This window comes from Watersipora subatra, chromosome 3 (assembly GCF_963576615.1).
Source record: "Watersipora subatra chromosome 3, tzWatSuba1.1, whole genome shotgun sequence".
In the NCBI taxonomy this organism is placed as follows: Eukaryota; Metazoa; Bryozoa; class Gymnolaemata; order Cheilostomatida; family Watersiporidae; genus Watersipora; species Watersipora subatra.
This window is the reverse complement of record NC_088710.1, coordinates 62,225,119-62,250,191: the sequence shown is the minus strand read 5'-3', so window position 1 is coordinate 62,250,191 and position 25,073 is coordinate 62,225,119. Positions and strand designations below refer to the sequence as shown.

Genomic DNA, 25,073 nt, shown 5'->3' with positions numbered 1-25,073 from the left:
TTTATTCTCAATCATAAAATACATTAAAGAGCCACTGTTTGCTGCTAAGCTTATCAATGTTCATAAAAAAACAATTTTCCGTATATAGAAAATATTTCACAAATTTGGCTGTATCTAATTACAAACCAACTATTATCACCAATTATTATCGCCAATTATGTATCCATTCAAACTAATGATTTATCTGTTTTTAATTATCGGTTTTCTGTATGTAGTAAAATATGACCGTTTGATTTGTCTATAGTCGGAAAATTTTGGACGAGTTCTCTGATATGGCTATGGTGAGCAGTCTTGTACACGCGTTAACGCACAACCTTTGTTTATATGTTGCGTTGTAAACTATAGCTTAGTTCTAAAGCAAGGTTGTAACATTTTGGTTTACGGGCCGATAGAGCGAGTTACAATTATAGCTAACCAAACTTATTAAAATGGTTGATTAAAAACCATGTAAGCGAACCCAGTGTAATGCGTTTCTTTAGCAGTGCGTTGACGTATTCACGTGCTAGAGTTCTTTAGTGAAAGTCCGTGGTTCTTTTTACCCATATTATAATATTAGCCGTTCTATTGTAGAGGTGGCTAGCAATTAATTTGCTAGCCATGGTGGCAGAAAATATTGATTTAGTAGCACAGCTGACGATAGCAGACAGTATAAACACATATATTCCTATTGTTTCAAAAGATAACAGGTAAGTCGCGCTATGCCATTATGCCTACTAATCATGCAGGTAATGAACTTGATTCCAAATTGTTTCACTTCTACCAGCGCGGGGCCAGCGCGTACACTTGTCAAGATGAGTCAAAAAACGTTGTGGTTTTTAGCTTTCATTTTTTTTCAATAGACAACTGCTTAACTTGATTTGCATTAAAAACTACAATATTCGTCATAGAATATGAAGCGGCCCGCTCATGTTACAAAGCATAAACATGGTGAAACCGACTCACTACTACGTTTCATAAAAAAACAACTAGGTTTTGTGTATATCAGAGTTAGCAGACTAAAATCAAATGATTTAAATCATTGATTAAATCATCCTAAAAAATCAATTTTGATTTTTTTCATGTCAAAAATTGGGACTTATAGAGGTCTACTGTAAATATGAACTGCCCAACTTGGTTAAAATTAAAATAGATACAACTTTTAATAAATTAAAGTGATGCAAAGTTGTTTTGTTATGTTGCTAATGTTATCATGTGGCATAGTTCAATAAAATAATATTATGTTAGCTGTTATAAAAAAAAGAAGCTTGTAATTGATGGTTTCAAAAAAACCTGATTTAAATAAAAAAATCTGATTTAAATAAAAAAATCTGATTTAAATTTTTAAACAATCTGATTTTTAAAAAAAATCATGATTTTTTTTCAACCCTGGTGTATATGGTAACAGATTTAGGCTGGCTCATAGTTCTTTAAAGCATGAAGGAAAAGTGAGAAATTATGTTTTATTTTAGGTAGTGATCATTACAAATAGTAATGCGATATACACTATGTGCTTTTACAGATACTTGTTGTGTTGCTGTGGCTGCAATGTAAAAGTTTATTCTATTCTGACGGGGAAGGTTGTTCATGTTTTGAAGGGACATAGTGACTTGGTTACCAGCATAGCATTCAATCCATCAAACCAGTTTCAGGTGGGTCTGATTTCAATGCATTATAATTTGTTATATTTGAACATAGCATTAACCTATTGCAGAATTGTCAAGAATTAATAAATATGAACATGTAGGAACTCTGTGTTGCTGGTTTACCTGCATAGAGATTACCAACACAACTGTCTGAACCTTCAGCATTTTTTGAAATTGGTGAACATGGGTTGTATGTTGTGTAGAGATTTCATTTGGGCACAGTAAGAGAATTTTTTCAACTTACCATACGTAAGTGTGTAAATGTGATATCTGTTTTGTAGGATATAATAATACAAGGCAACAACGCTTAGTATATGTTTGTGTAGGTGACACCGGAATCAGGCATTTGTGCATTCCATTTAATGCTGACACAAAATATATCATCGCCGAGTAATACATCAAAGTGAAGGTCACCATAAGAAAAAGTTTGCTGATTTTATAAACATTACACCTAACAGATGCTCAGTCTCTGGTCCTGCGCTTGACCAAATCCTTTTCATAAGTTAGCCTATTTGGAACATAATATTTTAGGCATAAGAAGAAAAATTATGTAAATATTGATCTGCAGTGTTATGATCGTGATTACTGTTTATGTTAAAGACCAAGCCTTCACCTGTTGTGAAACCTTGGGTTTTGATGAAAACTGCTTCCCATCGGTCTTTGGCACCTTATTTCAGGTGGTAACTTGTTACTGTGGATGCTTTGCTTATCATACAGTAATAAGCAATACTATTTGTATTTCCACTTTGGACTTCCACGTTATTGGTGTTAAATATATACACTCACCAAATGTTCCATAAGAGAAACGCCTTGTCTGCAGTCTGTCACATGTTTATATATTTCCGTAGCTGTCCGTACGGTCAATTCCTACAGGTCCACATATTTGTGGTGTGACCTCTCAATGCCAGACTGGCATGCGTAACCTAAGGTCCTGCAATACAAACGGGTAATAGGCAGATCCACGTATATACAACATGTCTTTTTTTCAAGTTGGTTAAATTGACGTCATGCCAAACACAAGCTCAAAATCTGAACACATTCAAGGAAGAGATGTTGCAAGTAGAATGAATGTACCTTTTATTTGCGAATGTTCCCTTGGGATGTATCGAAACTGTTCCATACACATAAACCAGTTCTCCTAAAAAACTGAATCTTATCGACCACAGGTCGCCTTACCTTGGAACTGCTTGCCGCAACCGCTTAGCTGGTGCTGCGGTTGGCTACCTTGGGCTTAGGCACTGCCAAGGCTTTGTCAGAGCTGGTGTTGGCTTTTCTGTCAGAGCTGGGGCTGGTTCTTCTCTACTCCGGCAGCTTCCTTCCCTTCAGATAAAAAACGCTCTTCCAAACTGACACTGGGTCATCAGGTGTCCTACCTTGCCGCAGTAGCTGCAGACTGAAACAGTGCACTCTTTCGACCAGTGTCCTTTACCGCCACACTTCCTACAATAGTTGCTAGGGTAATCAATTACATAGTAATCCCTAGAACAACCACAAAACTCGCAAAACAGTCTACCTTCCTTGCCATAGATCTGTCTGGCCTTTCCCTTAAACTTCTTAGTCTCTTTACCAGCTTGGCCGGTACTCTTAGCTGGCTGTCTCCTGTGGCTGTCTGCTCCATTCGTGTCTCCAGGCAGATCCCCGTGTTCAGGTTCTCCACCAGAGGCAACAAATAACAGTATATAAAAGAGCTCAGTAAAGTATCTGAAACCATAATATGTACATTTATACATCTACATTTTAAATTTTTTATACGAGACTTATTTAATTCCTCAAACTGACCATCGTAGCATAGCCAATTTAGACCTTACCATCCTGCCAAACAAGCTCACTATGGGGTGGACCCAAATGGCAACGGAGTAGTATGATATGAGCTCTCCATATTTACTTTACTAAACCCTATAACTTTTAGATTCTAGCCATCAGCACCATAAAGGTGTCGGTCTGGCACTTTCAAATTCAAACCAAGTCAAAGTAGAAACATCAGCACCCGTATCAAATGTGAAATCCACTTCACTACCATTTATCTTCAAGGTCTTAACCATTTTATTATCTAGTCATTTAGGACCTGCAGATGAAAACCTCACACTTTTATTTGGGTAGTAAGAACGTGTACTATCTCTATCCCTTCTATCAGTGCTTTTGCCTCTACTCCGATCACATTCCCTACTACTTTTGTTGTAGTGGTATCTATATCCATTTTTCCAAGTATCCTCGGCGCCGTCTTTTTTACAGTCAATACTAGTATGGCCTTTCCTATTGCATACAAAAAATTTAGCTGCAAGGCAACTACCTAGCCTGTGATCTCTACTGCCACAGTTGTAACATTCACCAACACTCTTAGGTGGCCGTCCATCCTTAGACTTGACACGCCAATTGCGGTTATACCAATCAACGCTAGAGTCTCTTGAAGACCTGCTAAAGCACATGTGTCAAACTCACAGCCCACGGACCACATCCGACCCACCTTGTAATCAGATCTGATCCGCAATATCATTTTACATTATTGTTATTTGTGGCCCATCGATATGAACCGCTGATTGCATAATACTGCACAGAACTGCAGATCCCATAATGCAACGCTTCAGCTGCCTTGCTGCGTACTTCTCGAATCAATTTATCCTGAAGTTTGTTTCAAAATGATATTCCTGTCTGTTTTCATCCATATTTATGTTCCAAAAACATTTAGTTTTATTGTGTTCAATAAATGTTTATCCTGCTTGGTCCACGACCTAGATTGTGTTTTGAATGTTGGCCCCTTGTACAATTGAGTTTGACATCCTTGTGCTAGAGTCTCTACACCTGCTCCAACGATCATACTTAGACTCATAACCAGAATTTCTACTCTCTTTGCTAGAGTATTTATTCTTAGACCTTTCATCGTAATAACCTTTACGTTGCCTTTGTGAAATTCTGTTAATTTCAACATTTTCGCAAGCACCTGAATCAGAACTTGAATAATGACTGGCTCCTCTCACTTTAAATTAATTTTAGGAGCTTTTGTTGAAATATCCTAAATACTGATTTCACTAGCTTCACATCTAGCACTTTGCAATATGGCATCAGATCATCGGACGGGTTATCTGGCCATCAAAGTATCCGTTAAATCATTCCAATTTAATCCCGTTTGTAGCATTAGTTGCCTAAGTAGAATTTTCATTCTGCATATGAAAGCCAACAAAACTTACCGTGTCTCTACCATTACTACCTATTACATGTGATAATGCAAGAAGTTTCTTATGGCCACTAAATTTATCGTTGCCGTCTTCATCCTTACCCAATTTCATACCAACCATTTCCACAGCAATTTGGAAACTATCAAACCATCCTTTCCATGAACCATTAACGTCACTACCATCCAATTTTAACAAGGGAAACTCATTAAAATTAAACGCCATAATTGATGCATGACACGAAACAACACGAACACCACACAAGTGTTAAAAGCACCACCAAAATTTCAATTAGCACAGCTACGCTGTAAACACTGAAGCACTGAAACCACACACGAAACACTTACCACGAGGTATAGTACCTGTAAAATACTAAACACCACAAGTATCACAGCACAAACACTAATCATTTTTATCAAACACGCAGCAGCGATCCTGCCGACTGCGCCGCGTTAAATATATATACACTCACCAAATGTTCCACAAGGGAAGTGCTTTGTTTGCAATCTGTCACATGCTTATATAGTTTCGTAACCGTCCACATGGTCGACTCTTATAGGTCCACGTACTTGGGGTGTGACCTCTCAATGCCAGACTGGCATTCGTAACCTAAGGTCCTGCAATATGAACGGGTACGAGGCAGACACACACATATACAACAGTTGGTATTTTTACTATAAATGGATCAGATTGTGCCAAACCTTTTGGTTATACATAACATGCAAATATTTTTGCCACAAACATAATAAACTGAGCTAGTGATGTTTTTTGTAGGTTGTGTGGAAGCATTCGCATATATACAAAACGATTTTCTCTGTGTTATTCCGCATTCATCAGTGTACTTGAAAACAGATACGACATTGATGCATCCAATAAATTTTTACTGCATGAAGCATTGTCACACATCTCTTGTGACAGTAGTAAAATTCACCCATGCGAAATCTTGCAATTTAAATTCTTTCACTTGTGCACTGGTGTTGGCACTATTGCATTCTTTTATTTTGGAGCTGCTGCGCTATGAGACAAGCAATAAATCCACCATACAAAACGATAAATGTTTTAATTTTGGGATTTGTAGGTAATCAGCTGTTCTGCAGATGGTACACTTAGAAAGTGGAATTTTGAAGATGGAGTTTCTATCAATGTAAGTCTCTGTAGCTCAAACTAATATGTATGTCTCTGTAGCTCAAACTAATATGTAAGTCTCTATAGGTCAAACTTATGTGTAAGTCTATATAGGTCAAACTAATGTGTAAGTCTCAGTCTAGAGCTTCTGCAGCCATATCTACATATGTGATGGCATGTGACACTATTGCAGCAATGTTTACATGTAAACATAAATTGTAAAAAATCATTGGCTATTATATTTCTAGAAAGCTAAAGGTGGGAGATTATACATGTGTTGTTCTTGTAATATTTTGACAAGTTTGATACAAATAAAACATATCATAAAATAATATTAAACTCTGCTGCTGACTCTCCCACATTAATAGATGGCAGCACACACAAGATTTTAATACCTTAGTAGTAAGTTTTTTAAAAATTGCATGTCACGCTGATGCGCTCACAACTGGCCTTGTATTAGAAGGATGCACATCGTCCCTCTGCTCATACCATCAATTTCTATGAGTTAGTTTATTATCTATATTATAATCACAAAGACATAATTCGTGTTGATCATTGGCCTATGCTACTGCACATATGCGTGCATGACAAATAATTCAAGTCTATTGGATGCCACTCTTTATCAATACTATCAATATTATGATTATTGCAATAGCTGGAAAATCAGCAAAGCTTAACTACACGCATCCATATCTAATGCTGCATTAGCGTTTGGTTTTTCTAATAAATGTTAAGATATCTTAAAGAATGTTCTAGAAGATGTTTAGACAAGAGACAATAAGGCAGTAATAAGTTACCGTATTAAAAGTAATAAGTAACTACTCAAGTATTAAATGTCGTAGCTGAGTACATAAACACTTATATGATTATATCAACAATAATTCATGTTTGGCCTTGACCTGCGCTACTATTCATGCAAGTATGACGAACAACTATTATAAATTGTTTGATGAGGAATTTACTCATCATCAGAACATAGTTTTTGTCCTGAAGTAATATACAAAATGCATAGGCTTGTTGCTGTTACCCCCTTTGATAGCTTTACTATCTGGAGACCTGGTACATTAGTCCCAAGGTTTACATAGGACAAAGGCTAGTTCACATCTCATAGGCTAAAGAAGGTGGGACAGCAGTGCAGGCTACGCATTGTACAGTCAACTCTACTATATTGAAGAGTAATTTCAATATATTGGCATGATGAAATGATTTATTATTGTTCAGCACCCCTGTACACAGTAGTAACACATGGTAATGAAGAAGTCTTGACATTATAGTTACATTGTCGACTATTCACTGAACTAACTGAAAAATGTAATGCTTCACACATAAATTTATTACTGGGTCATTTTCTGTTGTCCAAGGCCTTTGAGCATCTTTATTCACAGTAAATAGCTTAATATTTGTCCTGAAAAGTCCTACTATTGCAGTAAGTATAGCGATGTTGTCATTCTTCATGATTTTTAGGATATGCATTGCAAATTTTACTAGTAATATAATTAGGATATTTATTGCAAAGGATTACATTAAGTTCATGTAGACCTGCAGCCTTACAATATTAGCAATATACAGTCAAACATGGATAACTCGAACTTCACGGGACCGAGCGAAAGTGTTCGAATTATCAGAGCGTCCAAGTTATCAGAACACTGTCACAAGTCCATGTATTTACTTATTTATTAGTAGATACATGTACATATACAAACTATAATATAAATCAAAAGCACAAACGGCTTGTTTTAAATTAAATGCTTCGAATGTAAAGTTTAAAACGTTTCTATCAAAAAGTATAGAGATTTTTCTATCACTTGAGATTGGCTCGTTGTTTGAGGTGATGTTATTGCCAGGACGTTTTTTAGATTGATATTGGCAAAACTTGATCATTGTTGAAATGCTCAAAAGAAAAAACATCTTTTTCTTTTGAGCGTTTTACCCACGATCAATTTTGCCGATTTTTCTTGAAGTTTATGCAAAGATTACCTCACTTTACCTCGCTTCCGAAGGGCGATCGCTAAGCGGATGTTTGGTATAAATCCAATTTCACCAAACCTTTAGAAAAGTCGTTGACAAAAATATTTTGCTGATGGTGGTAATAACGACGCTTATGAATTACGAAAAGTTGAGGTTTACCTCTATGGCTGGCTTGAAATAAAGTGATTTTCTAAAGCGATAACAACCGTTTCGGTAGCCGATGGGCAAAAAACAGTTCGAATTAACAGTGTTGAGTTCGAGTTATCTATAGCAATTTATCATTACGTGGGAACGGACCAAAGAAACCGTTCGAATTAACCATGTGTTCGAGCTATCCATGGGCAAGTTATTCATGTTTGACTGTATATAATATTGTTGTTGCGACGTTTTGAAAGTCAGCTTAAGTGTAGTAATAGTTTATTTTTCTCTTGTTTTTATCAAACTATATTAAATATTAAACCTAATTAAAACAGCTCATGAAAATCACTTATTTTCAACTGCGCTATAATATGAAAAAATTAGTTTTTTTACCATGCACCCATAAATAATATATCGTAGAGTCAGCAATTGAAATGCCATGTCATCAACTTCTTAATAACCTGTAATGCAAATGGCAGACCAAGGGAGGCAAATCTATAATTGATTTTGGCGTAAATTCAAGCATGGTAAAGTTATTACTGCACATGTTGTTAGAGTTTCTGTGTCACACTTGCTTTTAAATGCTTGACATTGTTATGAGTTTAGTGAGAGGCGGAATACAGACAGTAGTAATTGACACCTCAATCTTATGCTTTTATTGATAAAATATATTTTATTACACAATATATTTAATATATATCGGATGGTGTCTATTAGAATGGTCAAATTAATTCATTCATTTACTACAAAATATACCAAGTCCTAACAATAATGTTTGAGGTCTCAAGTGACCAATTATGCCCACTATACCTGGCTATAATAGCTTGTGTCTTTTTTCACATTCCATTTTCTGTACATTTTGTATTTGTTGTTTCTGTTTGTCAACTGCAGGTCACCACTCCTGTGTGTGCTGACGATAAACATTGCACAGCTATACATCGCATCATCCCATTGCCCGGCGACAAGTCACATTTCCTCTACTTGATGTCATCTTCTAGAAATTCAACTCGTCACGCAGCAGGTAGCGCTAGTCTCTTTGGTTTCGCATTACTAGCTACTCAACTTCTACATGTTGTCTGTTTTAACCTTTATGTCTATATCCTCTTCTTATATGTTAGCATCTGCCTAAAATTTTGATAATTGTTAAACTGGCAAAGGTTTTATTTTTACATGGAAATTTTTTTCATTGAATTCTTCGCGGAAAACTCAAATAACATTTTGCAGATTGGTGCTGAAATGACATTGATAAAATTGTGTCTATTACAACATTTGTTTTTGTTTGCTTTGCTGCCTACTTTTTACAGTTTTTCAAAAACCTACGTGTAGTAACCTTTAGCCTTTAACCTTTAATCAGAACTCTTTAAAGGTTGACTTGCAAGAAAATTCACATTACAGTTATTTGGTATCAAAAGATTCACCGTGTCTTATTTTGTTGTGTTGTAGGTGCCAAATATGTGGAAATGTGATTAGAAGATCGTAAAAACTCAAAAACGAAAAGCCGCCGTAGATTGGAATCTGTTTATTTCTCTGACGTAGTCATTACAGTTTGGTTATTGTCTTGTCACGTGATGTTCTCACGTGAATTGAAAGGCCAATAAAAAGCTCGATATAAAACTTATCACAGCGCTAGTTTATGACAAACACTTCGGTTTTACCGAAGACCCCGTATCAAATATAGATGCTCGCTACTTTACAGTTTTGTTTCGGCTTGATCTAATCAAGTCATAATCTGATCATGTGACCCAATACTTCGCAAATAATTTCTGCAGCACTTGTCGATTATCACAGGTGACCAACAGGCTCGTCATGATTATCAGACAATGATATGTACTCTTTCGAGCTAAGGTTAAAAAATTAAACGAGTTTTTACGGTAAGTCATAAGATATCAGTGCTAAAAGTTACAGCATTACAATGATGATAAAACAGACGCATAAGAACAATAGACATGGTTTTATTGAATGCGTGAAGTATATTTGTGAAAATATTTCGACGAACGAGGTTGCATGAAAGTGTAAACAGAAACCATCTCCCACAACTACATCCCATTTGAGCCGTTTTGGAAAGAGAATCCAAACTACAGCGGTCTCGTGTGGCTGCGATTAACTGTTCGTTTTTTAGCTTTTAAGAGCTTGTAATCACATTCCCACATATTTGGTACCTACAACACAACAGAGTACAACATGGTGAACCTTTTGATATCAAATAACTGTAATGGGAATTTTGTTGCAGGTCAACCTTTAACTGCTAAATTAACCTCTGCAGTAATCGGCATCAAATTAATTTTTCTTTTTTTTTATCATTTTCCTCAAATAATCTGGAGTAGAAACCACAAAGACCTAATCAGAATCTTGTTATCAATGCGCATTTGTGTCTTCGCCCTCAGCCTTTGTCTTTGATCAATAAGATAATTCCTAATCACATTTGTACTTGTGTTGTAGGCAGCTACAAACTGATGAAGCAGAGTGTGATGATGGAGCGGTGGTCATCAGCTGATCTTGTTGTCAAGGACATGCATCACCTGCCATCTCATCTCTCTATTGGTGGTCAGGTAATGAATTTAGGGGTTGTTGCTTTCCACTGTCGCTAGCTAAACACTACTTTTCTTTAGCTATGTCTCTATGCCCTATGTAGCTATGTCGACATTGTGAGTTATGTCCCCTTGCACTTTATCCTCTCGACTTGCCACTTACCTGCAGGGTTCCTTCTTGGCGTCACTCACCACTGTTAAAAAGTTCTCTGTGACGAAGCTATCAGGTGGTGGTAAGACTTACTGGCACTGGGTCAAAGAGGATGATAGTCAGGTAGAGGTGCAGCAATGTCTCGCCAAGCTCAAGTGTTTGGCAGCGCATCCTACAGAGGACTGTGTAGCCGTTGGTCACACTGATGGAAAGATCAGCATATGGTGGGTTAGAGGTTTAGTTCATGCTTTAACCGTGTATATGGAATACTGCCTTAACATTCATGTAGATGCGTATGTATGTTTCCTTTTAGAAATCTCAATTACTTTGTTTGCAGGAGCAATGTTCTGTCCAACAAGGCTGTATATACGTGGATACATTGGCACTCTCTACCCGTGCTCAGTCTCAGCTACACTCCGGAAGGATCCTTCCTGTTAAGCGGGGGACACGAGTCCGTACTTGTCAAGTGGCCTCATGGTTCCTATGGCAACAAAAGTCAGCGCGAGTTTCTACCGAGGTTGGGAGCGTCCGTCTCCCACATAACCACCTCACTCGATAACTCACTCTACATCACTTCTCATCTTGACAATTGTAGGCATCGTCGTATATTTTATGGCTGCCCTACATACCTTGTGATGCAGTTCTTCTGAACTTGACCATATCTATTGGTGAAAATTGCTCCAATGCTCTAGAGTCTAGATAGACAGAAATGAACTTTGTTATGACTGGTCTGTGTCGTTGTAAACAAATTAGACCGGGAGACAAAAAAACAAAAGCTAGTAAAATAAATTATGTGTATTGAAGGAAAAAGCTCTTTTTGCATAAAGCTGTTTTTTAACGTAATTTGGCAAGGTGTTGGTGTCCATTATGAGGTGTAGCGGTTTTTTTGGAATAGTAGGAATGTACTGGATGGTCAGGTAGATTGGAGATACAATTTGGAATAGTAGGAATGTACTGGATGGTCAGGTAGATTGGAGATACAATTTGGAATAGTAGGAATGTACTGGATGGTCAGGTAGATTGGAGATACAATTTGGAATAGTAGGAATGTACTGGATGGTCAGGTAGATTGGAGATACAATTTGGAATATTAGGAATGTACTGGATGGTCAGGTAGATTGGAGATACAATTTGGAATAGTAGGAATGTACTGGATGGTCAGGTAGATTGGAGATACAATTTGGAATAGTAGGAATGTACTGGATGGTCAGGTAGATTGGAGATACAATTTGGAATAGTAGGAATGTACTGGATGGTCAGGTAGATTGGAGATACAATTTGGAATAGTAGGAATGTACTGGATGGTCAGGTAGATTGGAGATACAATTTGGAATATTAGGAATGTACTGGATGGTCAGGTAGATTGGAGATACAATTTGGAATAGTAGGAATGTACTGGATGGTCAGGTAGATTGGAGATACAATTTGGAATAGTAGGAATGTACTGGATGGTCAGGTAGATTGGAGATACAATTTGGAATATTAGGAATGTACTGGATGGTCAGGTAGATTGGAGATACAATTTGGGCATTTTAAACATCAAATATCTAGTGACACATTTAGCTCCTCAGCATTAAGGGCATTTAGATTGTGATCATAACTGTTCATATCAGGGGCATAACCCTAAAAGCATAATTTTTAAAAGCGTTCTAATTTTTCTTTAACAGTTTTTTATCGTGTTGTCTTCTCCTTGAACATGTTTACCAAGTTGTTAGTTTGGTACTTGGTCACCAGTAAGTGTGGTACTTATTCTATTTTTGGACTACCTTGCAGCTGTGAAGGTTATACGAAACTGGATAGTGGTTCAAGTGTTTCAAGGCCTCACCAGGGACTACCTTAGCCAGGATAACTGCATCTATCCCGCTGGCGTCAACTTTGATCCGCAATCCGATGCTCTAGTCATAAATGGTCTTCCCGGACACATTCAGTTCTTTTCCCTGGAGCAGGACTCTCTGCTTTATAATGTATGTGAGAGTTGAGTGATTCTCTTGTGGCTTGTTCAACTTTAGCATGTTTCCATAGTTGCTCTACATGTATCATCAATGATGCTGGCAATGTTTGAGTTGTTTCTAGTTACCCTACAGGATGAATTTATTCGCGGCTGAAAACTGCCACTCTAGGAAAAGTTAACTCTATTGCGGCTAGTAATAGAGTTATTCCTACGCATGCGCACACCGCGTGTTCCGGTTTGTATTAGCTTACAACTGCGAGGCGATCATGCTAAGCTACGGTAAACAATTTTTGCTGCGTCCAGAGGTTTTCACGAATATTCATCGCTTTGGAGGCCTTTGATAAGCCAACAACTTATGGTAAGTAATGAGTTTTTTACATTTACTAAATTAGTTGAATTTTACTTTGTTTCTTCGGTAAAACGCAATACTTATTTTTTCCATCCCTACCACTTCATTATTTGTTTTAGTGTGAGAGAGATTTTTCATCATACACCGAAAAACAATGATTGCAAGGGTGGTAGATGTCATTCTTAGAAGATCACCAATCATTCAGGGAGGTCTGGAAGTTGAGGTTGAAGTGACCGCAGCTATTTACGAGAAGAATATATCTGTTTTTAAAAAAGGAACAAAAACGCCTTTACGAGCACAAATCTTTGGCCAACCGGCAGAACTTTGCAATAGTAAGCCACGAGGAGAGTTCTGATGATAACTTCCTTACCAGCCATGTAGTAGCGAGAGAATCGCCTTCAACACCTACCCAAGACAGTGACAGCGACAGAGCTGCTATTACCAAAATAACTAGTCAGAAAGCACCATTACACGCTAGTATTCACATATCAAGAGTACCAGTTTAATTTTATTGATAGACAACCGCCATATGGACTAAACTGTTTATATTTACTCCATTCATCGCTTGTAAAATTTTATTTGTATTTGAAATATTTTAATTGTACACTCAAGTTTGTAATAAATTATAATATATCTATACATGAAATCAAATATATAATTTAATCATGTTTACTGCAGCGATATCAAGGAGTTGTTGTCGATGAAGGGGTCTAGGTTGACTGGTTGCTTCTCTGCCAATATTCCTACTTGTCTCTAGTTTTCGTAATCGGAGTAGGTTGTTTCATTCTCAATCTGCAGTAAACACAAAAAAGAAAAAATATTAATGAGTGTTGAGGAAGTACAAAAACAATAGCTGAAGTATTTGATGAAAGCCATCAGTTTTTAAACAAAAGAATTAACTAATGCAGTTGATTATGAAAAAATTTATCTGCACTGCAAATCAAATACATACCATAATGTCCAGATCAGAATCATGATCGTCCTCAACTTCGGTATTAGAGATTGATGGAGTTGATTTCAATGTAAAAAGGCTAGGAGAGATTTTTTGCGATGACGAAGCCATGCCGAATAACTTGTAAAAACCTTGAATAATTTTGTAAAGTTTGACGCAATGGCAATAAAGCTTGAAGCCTGGCGATGATTTTAAAGAAGTTTTGGAACTCGGCTACGTTTAGTACTTCTGCCTAGCGGCTATTTTCGCGATGACGCCATCCTACATATCTTGTGACAACCTCGAATAATTTTGTAAATAAATGTGATGCATTGGCAATGGTGTTAGCTCAAAGCTCAGGCAATGATTTTAAAAATGTTTTGGAACTCAAATACGTTTAATATTTACATTAAAAACTAGGCTAGCGACTAGTTTTCAATTTGATGCAGTAGTTATTCTCTCTTGTGATTAAAAACAGAACTAATTATTCACTGAATTTAATAATTCGCGGGATTGACTGTTCGCGAAATCGCGAATTTTTATGACTAACGAATATTTTCATCCTGTAGGGTATTACAGTAATTGACTCTGCAGCGGACTCGCATCTCAGGTGTAAAGTTATATAAAATGTACTAGCTGTGCCACCCGGCGTTGCCTGGGTAATTAACAAGTCTATGGTCAGAAAATTGATTTGTATTTAACATATAACAACATTTGCCATTCTAACTTTCAAACTACATATCATGAGAAAAGCGTTCTGTGTAGTTGAAATAAATTAAGAGAGAAAATAGAATCAACTGTAGAGGTTTTCAAACTTTGTCAAACAACTGTAACTTTCAAACTTCATAACATGAGGAAATGTTTTGTGAAAGTCAAATAAATTTTAAAAAATAAAACGACTATAAAAGGGTTTAAATCTACATGTAAATGTGAAATAATCAGCAAGTAATTGCTAAATTAAGTCTGTTTTGCTATGATTACAATAAAAAAAGGATTCGATAATGATACAATTAATATGAGCGGAGAAAACAAAATAAAAATCCTGAATATGTTTAATTAATAATAACAATTCTTGCATAGAGGTGTCTGTGTAAAAAAGGTTATTGTTCCACCAAAAACTATCCATCAAAACTTTGAATACGACGATACTGGTACCTCTCGACACTGCTACAAATGTAAAATTGGGATATTGGATTGTCTTTGTCTGACTGAACTGTGAGAGAATGTAGAGGCCATTCCTACTCGAAATATACAATTGTCAGCGTGAAAAGTATTGACCTTCATTGCAATTTAGCAATTGAACCTTACGAAAAGCCGAAAATGTAAGTTCATGAAAACGCAAAAAAGCTTCGTTTTGCATCGAGTTTATAGAATTCATAGTTTGAAATAATACGTCATTTAGTGTGTGCATACCCTATAGGCTTATACAGTATATGATAATGTATTTGGTTAATATGCCTGGCGTAGCTCAGTGGTAGAGCTTGCGGTTAAAAAACTTGGGAACGCTATCTCCGTGAGCTCAAATTCACCAAGGCGTGAAATTTTAATTCCGAGATTTTACTAGCTATAGCTGGACATACCGAAGGACAGACGACAGAAAACAGACGAAAAACTTGGAGAAGTACATATATTTGTATAGATTAGATTCAGTTAACAGCCATATAAATTACAAATACCAACTGTTCTGTTGAGAGTTGTGAATAGCTCTATGGAAATGTCTATACAATAGATGCACATACAATGTGAACTTTTCATGAATTTTGCTGAACTTAAAGAATTTATGTAAAATCCATCGTATTATGTAAGAAGTTTTATATAACATAAAGTGGGAAGTCGGTCAAAGTTCTCAAATTCTATTTGAATAATGAGTCTCGCCTCGAAAGTGTCATTTTCTCCTTTGTCGCCTTCGAGAGAGAGAAAACTGCATATCGGTATATCCGAGGTATCTATTTTTTTACTTTATTTTAGCCATACAATTTTTCTCTGCAGCAAAGACCTTGTCGTACAAAAAGTTTTTACAAATCCATTTCAGTGACATTGAAGGTGTGCACTCCCTTCACCTGTAAAATTACTGCACTCATGAACTCTAAACTAAGCGTGAGTGATTTAAATAGTACAAAGAAAAATAATACCAACCAATGACGAACAAGTAATACCATAGTTACTATTCAGTCATTAAATTAAGAAATTATGTTTCATTTCTTTTAATTTCGAATTCTTTTAATTTAATTGGCCAAAAGGGTGAGCTTAGGGGAGATCATGGAATGGATTAGGCTATTTACACGAAATTTACAGTTCATTGAACGGAAAATCTCTATAACGTTCCCGGAACGGATTATTTACATTGTACGGGCGTCCACTGTATATTGAGTAGCTGTTAATTACGATGTCACGAGACTTCAATATCAGTGTATTCTAGTATTGCTGATCTGTCTAATCTTGATATGTCTAATCTCATCTCACTAAACTACCCTTAACACTTGTTCTGTTGTATTCATAATCGATTACCAGATGTTTACCTATGAACTTGCCAGATAAACTTCAACAGAACAAGTAACTTGAGCAAACAGTCTAAACTATAGCTAATAGGCTCTCCCTGCCTTCCAAGTTGGGTTAGGAGCTAGAAATCTATTGATTAAAACATTGAATTTCGCTGAAGGAGAATTGATCTTTCCAAACTTTTTATGCTTATATTTTATGCTTTTTTGTATAAAACTTATAAATGTATAAATCAAATTACAATCCTTCAACACTTGTGTAAGGAATCATGTATTTGTTTTACATTAATACTGACATATATAATTTGTATTCTTGTCAGCATTAATTCATAATATCCTGTCTGTGTTTGAAATTGGTTTACTGCTGCAGCGCAGCCAGGTCATGCATGAATGTGGCGGTTTATAGGGTGCTATGATATCTCTAGATTACTGGCATTCAGCCAACATGTCTTCTCAACATTGACAATCTCTAGCATAGGAGTGTTAAGACATTGAATGCAATTTACAAGTTGTTTGCTGAGGCTAAATGTGATTACAGCCATCTACGCTAGTTTAGGAACTCAGGTAATCAATCATCAGCATGTGTATAGCGTAGAAGTTATTGCTGCGTTTTGGTTCAGAACATGGTCCATAGCTGAAGATCTATCAAATATCGCAATGAGTAGCAATATAAGTAGCATTGAGGTAGAGTATTAGGCTAACAATGACTCTGTGTCTCTGCACCGTCTCACCTACCGACATAAGATAATTTCACCAGTCTAAGGTTACTCTATGGTTACTCTATGACTAGTGTATTTGTAGCTCGACATAGTGGCACAGAACTACTTCTCCGGTGAGAGTCTCAGCAGACAAAGTAATTATACTCGCATAGAGCGTATCTGCTTCTCACCGGCTGGAAATTGGATGGTGAGTTTGGAGCGCTGGACAGGCTCCTACTCGGAACAGTGCAGGATGAAGTTCTGGTATCTGGACACCGACAGCAAGTCGTAAGTGCTGCCTGTGGTACTACTTGAGGTTATGCATGACTCAACCAGCTGATTGGTCCTTATGACTAGCTGCTATTCACCCAGCTTAGCCTCAGGTTTAAGCTTTAAATACCTTTAACATGACATGAAAATAATATGCTCAATTCTTCTGTTACAGTAATGAGGTATTGCATAGAAATATATTTTCATGCTAGGCATAGATCATATTGCTGTCTGTTGTTATTCTTTTTATTTTACTGTTTTTATTCATTTTTATTCTCTGCTACTTTACTATTTACTTCAAATTGATATTTACGAATATCAATTTAAGCTCGTGTCTTTTGCTGGATATGTTCATACATAGAAAAATACATGAATAACATTGTCTCGTCATGTCTAGGCAGGTGAAGAAATGATGTTCTGGTCTATCACGAATACTTGAATGAGAAACACAGGCTAAGGTGTTGGAATGCTATATTTGTGCGATTTTTTGATTTGAAGGTATGTGTTAAACACTGATGTAGACACACCGCACCAGGGCGCTGTCTCTTATATCGCTTTTGCTCCTATGAGTGATGAGGGCAACGGAGCTTTGCCCATGCTTGTCTCTGTCGGACAAGATGATAAAAAGTTCAAACTCTGGACTCTGGAAGAGGTTTCTGCAGACAAAGGTTAGAAATGATCTATCGGTATATTTATTCTTCAATCGTATGCTATATTTATAAATAATCTATGCAAAATTATTTAACCTTAACTGTTTGTAAGCAGAAATACGGGAAATGAAATACGTATGTTAGTAATATCTATGCGTTCTTTCAGATTTCATACTTGTCATCAAAAGTCTTGTTATCAAAAGAATTTTGTTGACCCCTACTTGTTGTACGACGTTTCCATCCTGTAAACATGCGCGCTATCCGAATGTTCATCGTTTAGACAATATTTTGGAGCTAAGGAGTTCTCCAAGCTTACATTCATTATGATATTCGCCGTTCAATGCAGAAGTATTCGATATTTGGAAATTGGTAACTATTGGGCTCTATGTCGAAATCCTATTATCTCGTGAAAAATCTAGTATTTTAAAGAAATTTTTGGCAGCAGCAATAAAGTATGGGGAAGAGCTTGTGAACATTTGCTTGTGAAAAAACTAAAACTGTCTTCGATAAAGTTGATAATATGAACATGTCTTGCACACGAAGGGTAAGTCTGATAACCTTTCATTCACGCTTTTGTAGCAGTAGATAAAACTAAAAAGCTATTAGCAATAAATTTGCTCCTCTGGTATTTCCTGTCAGCTGATGTTATTCAAGGAACTACTCGTCATGACTGTTGCTTGTGTACTCTTTTTGAGGCTGTTAAAATACTAGTGAATAAATAATTAGTTTTATATTTCTGTCAACGACGCAACCAACGGTATTCGAACAGTGTTGGTAACCTTTTTAAAGATTATTTTGGGGTACGCATATGGAATTTGAAAGCGTCGTATGTTTGAAACCAGCATGTGATTTCGTGTGGGAATGTGGTAACAATGACAAGCTGGACAGATAATGGTTACGCAGGTTGCTGGAGGGTGGACTCTACTGGTTATTATAAGGACAGACCTTGCTCTGCCGCTAGCTTCTCTGATGATGGTTCTCTTCTCGCCGTCGCCTTTGGTGACACACTGACTCTGTGGGACCCATTGGAGAACTATCTTTGTACAACATTGGATCAGGGAGCCAAGGTGACTGCCCTTCAGTTCTGTCATGGAACTGAAGCTAACTATATTGCAGTCACCACTTCTGCCGCTATAATCATTTGGGATCTCCTTGATTATTCAGGTAGGTATATTCAGTCCACCCTGACTTACAGATATACAGCTTGTTACAAGATTACATGGGTACTTGCACATTGCGTCATGCCTTCTTAATTTTCATTGGACTATTCTTTGGTTACAGAAAAGCAGGCTTGGCCTATCTCTAACTGTAATGTGTTAGCTGTGGATCCCAGAGGAACCACAATTGCTGCCTTTTCAAACAAGACAGGTAAGGTCAGCTTTATTTATATATTTATTTTGCTAGTTTAAATCTAGGTGACGGATCGGTTATTAACAAAAAAGTGCTGTCCTCAATTCTTTTTCTGTTGTATTATGAATATGCAAACACCTAACATGCAAACATTTGCTAAAACTGTGTACCTACAATATTTTTCCCTAGTTCTAATAGTAGACCATTAGATTGCGGTTAGATCGATTTGTTTGTAGTATTGAATGAGATTCAGCTCTAACAATCCATGGAAACTGGTAGCACATAGTACATAACTGTTATTGCTCTTTGTGCAGGTTTTCTCTTCAATTGTTCTGGAGAGTTCCATCAGTGTGACCTGCCTCTTTACGCCCATCACGTTGCATCAGCTGCCTTTGCTACTACAAAGCAGTCTTGCCCTATGACCAGCCTCAGTTCTGTCAAGGACCGCCTCTACCTCAGCACCGTAAAAGGGGTATGAAAAAGTTACGCTATGTCGTATTCGCGGTAACAACTGTATAAATGTTCAATTTAATGTATTATATGTACTAAGATTTGTTATATATATTTGACACAGTATATGCATATATATTTAGTGTAGTATATGCATAGTTCATGTTTTATATTTTATGTATTTGTATAAGTATGATATATATACTTGTATATACATCATACTTATAAAATGATCATAGATATATCATACTTATAAAATGACAGTTTATATGTATATATATACTGCAAGACATATATATATATATATATATACATGTATATATTTGCAGCGTATATATATGCAGACAAACTCGGATAACTCGCCCTCGGATAGCTCGAACACATGGTTACCATACTTTTCGCACTATTAGCCGCTACTTTTTTCTGATGATTTGAGCCATGCGGCTTGCTTATATAAGGGTGTGGCTATTCTGTGGCTTTTTCTTTTCACCGCTAGGGCGCATTAACTGGAGTCACCGGTTAGTGCGCCTTTAGCTGTGAAATAAAAAACGAAACAATGCCTAACAGTACTGTTCCGTTAGGCACTAGGTTAAAAAGTGTCGGTTAATACGAAACAATGCCGTTAAGCACTGTTCCGTTTTAAACAGCAAAGTTGCTGCCGTGTTAAAAAGCACCGTCCTGAGTTCTGCAGCCTATACAAAGGTGCGGCCTATGTATTGTTTTATTATCGTTTTTTGGAAAATAAAGCAGATGCGGCTTATATAGGGGTGAGGTTTATCGTCCGAAAAGTACGGTAACTCAAACGGATTTGTTTGGTCTGTTTCCACGCAATGATAAATTGCTTTAGATAACTCGACCTCAACTTCGTTAACTCGAACAGTTTTTTGCCGAAAAAGTTTGTTGGGCAAAAAACTGTTCGAGTTAGAATATCACTTTATTCCGAGCCATGGAGATAAACCTCAACTTTTAGGAGTTTTTGAGCATCGTTATTACCATCATCGGCAAAATATTTTCATTAACGACTTTTCTAAAGGTTGGCAAAAAAATCAAATTTCACCAAACATTCGCTTAGCGATGGCCCTTCGAAAGCAAGAAAAAGCGAGGTAACCTTCAGATAAACTTTTAAAAAAATCGGCAAAATTGATCTTGGTTAAAACACTCTAAAGAAAAAGATGTCTTTTCTTTTGAGCATTTCAGCAGCGATCAAGTTTTGCCAATTTTAATCTGAAAATGTCCTGGCAGTCACATTACCTGAAACAACAAACAAATCTCATGTGATGGAAAAACCTCTATACTTTCTGATAAAAATTTTTAAAATTTACATTAGAAGCCTTTTAATTTGCAACAAGCCATCTATGTTTTTGATTTATATATAGTTTGTATATGTACATGTATCTACTAATAAATACATGGACTTGTGACAGTGTTCTGATAACTTGAACGCTCTGATAACTCGAACACTTTCACTCAGACCAGTGAAGTTTGAGTTATCCGAGTTTGCCTGTATATATATCTTGCAGCCTGTATACCATAAAACCTCAAGTTGAACGCCGCCTTTATTTGTACGCAACCTCTATTTGACCGCCACTAAAGGAAAAGGGTTGGGAAATAAAACACCACCCTTTAATTGAACTCTGCCTTCATTTGACCGCCACTTTGACATTCTTTGATCTTTATGAACCCATAATAGCAAGTGATCAGTAGAAAAGTGTCAACAAAATCGTACTAATAATGACTCGGCTACATCGATAGCAATTAATTCTTTCGTTGTTTCTGGTCTTATCGAAGTTCCTTTTTCGACTCCAAAGCTTTTCATTCTTTTCGTTAAAACTTTGAAAAGCAACACCATAGAAATAATTAATAACTGTATCAGGCTTATTATAATTATATTATTATTAATTATTATAATAGTAGTTCCTTGTTCAATGCGCTCATATGTGAAAAACGGTTTACATTTACGATGGTATATGAACGACTAGTTTTAGGCTGGAAGTTATGCTTATCGCAAACGCAGCTAAAATTTTATCATTATTTGTGCAAAATACAACATGTAACAGTTTTGCTTTGCTAAAAAATTGTTTTGAAGCTAATATTGACTGGTTTAGCAGTGCAGAGAAGAGTTTAGGCTGGAAGACATTGTGGAAGGTATTGAACAGCAAGAAGATGTTCATTCCACCGAAAGCAACAATCAGAACGCAACTGGCCGAGCAAGCGATGAAAATATTTTTGTTTCAAAAATGTTAATTTTTGTTTCTGCGAGTATTATAAGTTTGGTTCGTATATGTCACTTGTTCTTGAACATATATTTGTAGCATTTAGTGGATTATTATATAATTTAACAATTTGCAGATTTATGACCTATTATTTGATAGCATCCTTGCAATTATTTCAACTCGGCTTACAATGGATTGATGCTCATAACTCCACTGATGTCACACATAAAAAGCCAGTTTTGGCTGCAAACTGTAGCAAACATATCAATGAGTGCAATGAGCTGTAATGCAACATTGTTAAATATAGTTATAAAATAAAAGTATGCCTTCAAATTCAGAATGAAATAAACATTGAAAGCTCCAACAAATTGCAAAGCAGGCCACAGGCTATAATATCATTTCAAGTTCATAGCAAGCGATAGATATCAACTGCTAGAGATATTTATCGGCTTCCCCACGCATATTTATTTAGAGATCTACGACAAGTTGAAGGTAAGTTAGATTTCTTGTATCTGAAAGGAGTAACGTCGCTCCACCGGAAGGAGAGTGCAAAATAAAGGCACCATCGATGCACCCTTAAAAGGGTAAAATTTGTTTTCCCAAAATTCTGCCAAGCAATTTGAAAAATACAACGTCAGGCTCTATTTAAATGCCACATTTATTTGACCGCCACAATATGGGAAGGGTTGAGAAATAGAGGGCCATGATGTTCAAATAAGGGTTTTATGGTAAATATGAATACTTAATAATTACATATACATGTACGTAGGTAAGCTATTTTGTATGCCTTCACCATTATCAGTTGCACAGCCTGTCAAGATCAATTATTAGATGTATATAATAGATCAAGTATTCCTTATATATTTGTTATATTTTTGGCTTTTATCCAGAGGTGCTCAGCTATTTTGATTGCCTTCCCACAATTTTCTGCGATTTTTTTTAATGCACTTGTTTCAAGTCAGTGTGTCCCTACATGGAATAAGTCTTACCGACTTGTTTTACCAGGCAATTCTAGTGGTAAGGGACCGGGACGTGTCGCTTCATTCTGATGTTACACCAAGTGTAGAGCAGGCAGGACATAGACTAATTGCCAGCAATTACAAGAAGGTGACACCTCTCACAAACCTCCTCACCGCTCACCTCGTCCAGAAGGAGCAGTCTATACAGGCAGTTGATAGTCAAAAAGGCCTCGCTGCTGCTAAGATCGTAAAACAGGTCTGTTTTCTAGTTTCGTTCAACAATACAATATACAATATAACAATACTTGCTCATGTTACTATTATTATGTCCTACTTTATTAATATTATCATGTCCTACTTTGTTAATATTATCATGTCCATGAGCATGGCAACTACTGTCTATGATTCAGAGGTATAACAGTGTCAGTTGGACTGATTGCCGAATATCTAATTTTCATGAATTTTTGTTTTCTCTTCAAACAGTTGATCATGATTATAGAAGAAGGTACATAGCTAGACAGGAGTGGATGAGGTATGCGATGTAAATGAAATTTTAATCCTTGCAGGTTGGCGAGACTTCATGCATCGCTATGCCTTCAATGAGCACACTTTGTAGAGCCTTTCTAAGCGCTCTCCTGTTGGATAAAGATGTTAAACCTTCAAGGTGAGGCAATTACCACTTTGCACTTGATATCACTGAGAAATGAATTCTCTCTACATGAACCTGTGCGTACTGCGGTAAAGAGTGAATTTAACTCTTTCGCTGCCGTCAGCTGATGTATAGGCTATCGCGGTAATAGTACAGACCAAAGTACTTATTGATAGGGTTTCACTTTTCTTTTCATTATGAAGCCTGCACATAAGCTAGACCAATCAAATTTTGTCTCCAACAAAACAACCTTGTTGCCAATCACGTGCAACCAATCAAAAATCTTTTTGCTCAGTAATTCCATTCCTAATCATTTTTCAAAACGGAAAAATCAGATCGCTATCATCATGGCAATAAGAAATCCACCTTCTTTGCCTTGAACAAATGCATTCATTCAATGCAAAGAAGCGTCAGAAATTTTGCGAGAGTGGAATTCGCTAAACAGTATTATACTTCTACTGTAGTGATTTCTGTTCGGAATAAGATACAGATTTTTTTACTGTAAAATGCATTTATTCTCGAGATATTGCATAAAAACTAGTGGTTTATCAAATTTCCGAAAATCCGTTTGAATTAATTTGGTCAGCATAGCGATTTTAGCGCAGCAGCGAAAGACTTAACTCTTCTATGATATGGTCGGCTCTGTTGAATTTATGTTCTCATTAGACATAACAGAGTGTGCTGGTATGCTTGGTAGAGTGCATGTGCCTCAATGAAAGATACAGGAGCTTGTCCTACTTGTGTTATTTAGGACTAAAAGCCTTAAAATTTCATTTGGTGGCCTATTCAGAGGAGTATCTGAAACACAGTCAGTCTAGAGGATATTCAATTTCAGAACAAAGAATAAGAATAATTTATCTTAATATTAGAGGAATTGTTTGTCAAACAATTACGTTATGTTACAACCTGGGCCAGCTTCGTGTGAGTAGCCATTATTACAAGTTGTGTGCAGCTCAATATACATGTAGGTAGGTAGCGGTCATTACTAGATGTACAAGCTTCATATGGTTAACTAACATCACTTTCCACTTCCGAGTCCAAATTGACACTCGTTACACTACAGCTGTGGTACCTCAAATAGGTACCCTCTCAACTCAGGTTACATCTTACAGCCTGTGCTTTGGCCTTCCATAGTTTAACCTAACCTTGTAGCTAACTAATATATTTTCACTATAACTAATGGTCTGATTGACTTTGCAGAGACGAAGCAGACCTTTCTGATGCAGAGATGGATGTAGATCACGACTCTGAAGGTGAAGAGGAGAGTGACAGCGAAGCAAACAGTAAGAAAAAACTTGCAACCGAGCAGAAAACACCAACAGCTGTGGGAGATAGAAGACCTTTGAAAAAATCTGACATCATCAAGTTTTCAGCTTGGCAAAAAACATGATCAATATTTGGGT

The 25,073-nt window shown here is 36.6% G+C and overlaps 1 protein-coding gene across 2 annotated transcripts; it reads left to right on the top strand.

The window, feature by feature from the left end:
* Positions 1-560: 560 nt before the first annotated feature.
* Positions 561-25,073, top strand: LOC137389948 (WD repeat-containing protein 75-like). 2 transcript variants are annotated; one of them, XM_068076145.1, is made up of 16 exons: positions 561-686; positions 1,499-1,628; positions 5,871-5,936; positions 8,915-9,044; positions 10,463-10,572; positions 10,721-10,926; positions 11,040-11,293; positions 12,476-12,666; positions 17,233-17,417; positions 17,898-18,067; positions 18,953-19,213; positions 19,331-19,417; positions 19,714-19,871; positions 23,068-23,277; positions 23,588-23,685; positions 24,871-25,073. In XM_068076145.1, the coding sequence occupies exons 1-16, from the start codon at positions 598-600 to the stop codon at positions 25,058-25,060; spliced, it is 2,535 nt and encodes an 844-aa protein (XP_067932246.1). In that variant the 5' UTR covers positions 561-597; the 3' UTR covers positions 25,061-25,073. The 2 variants fall into 2 exon arrangements, with proteins under 2 accessions (XP_067932246.1, XP_067932247.1); XM_068076146.1 differs by having other exon boundaries at positions 10,463-10,587.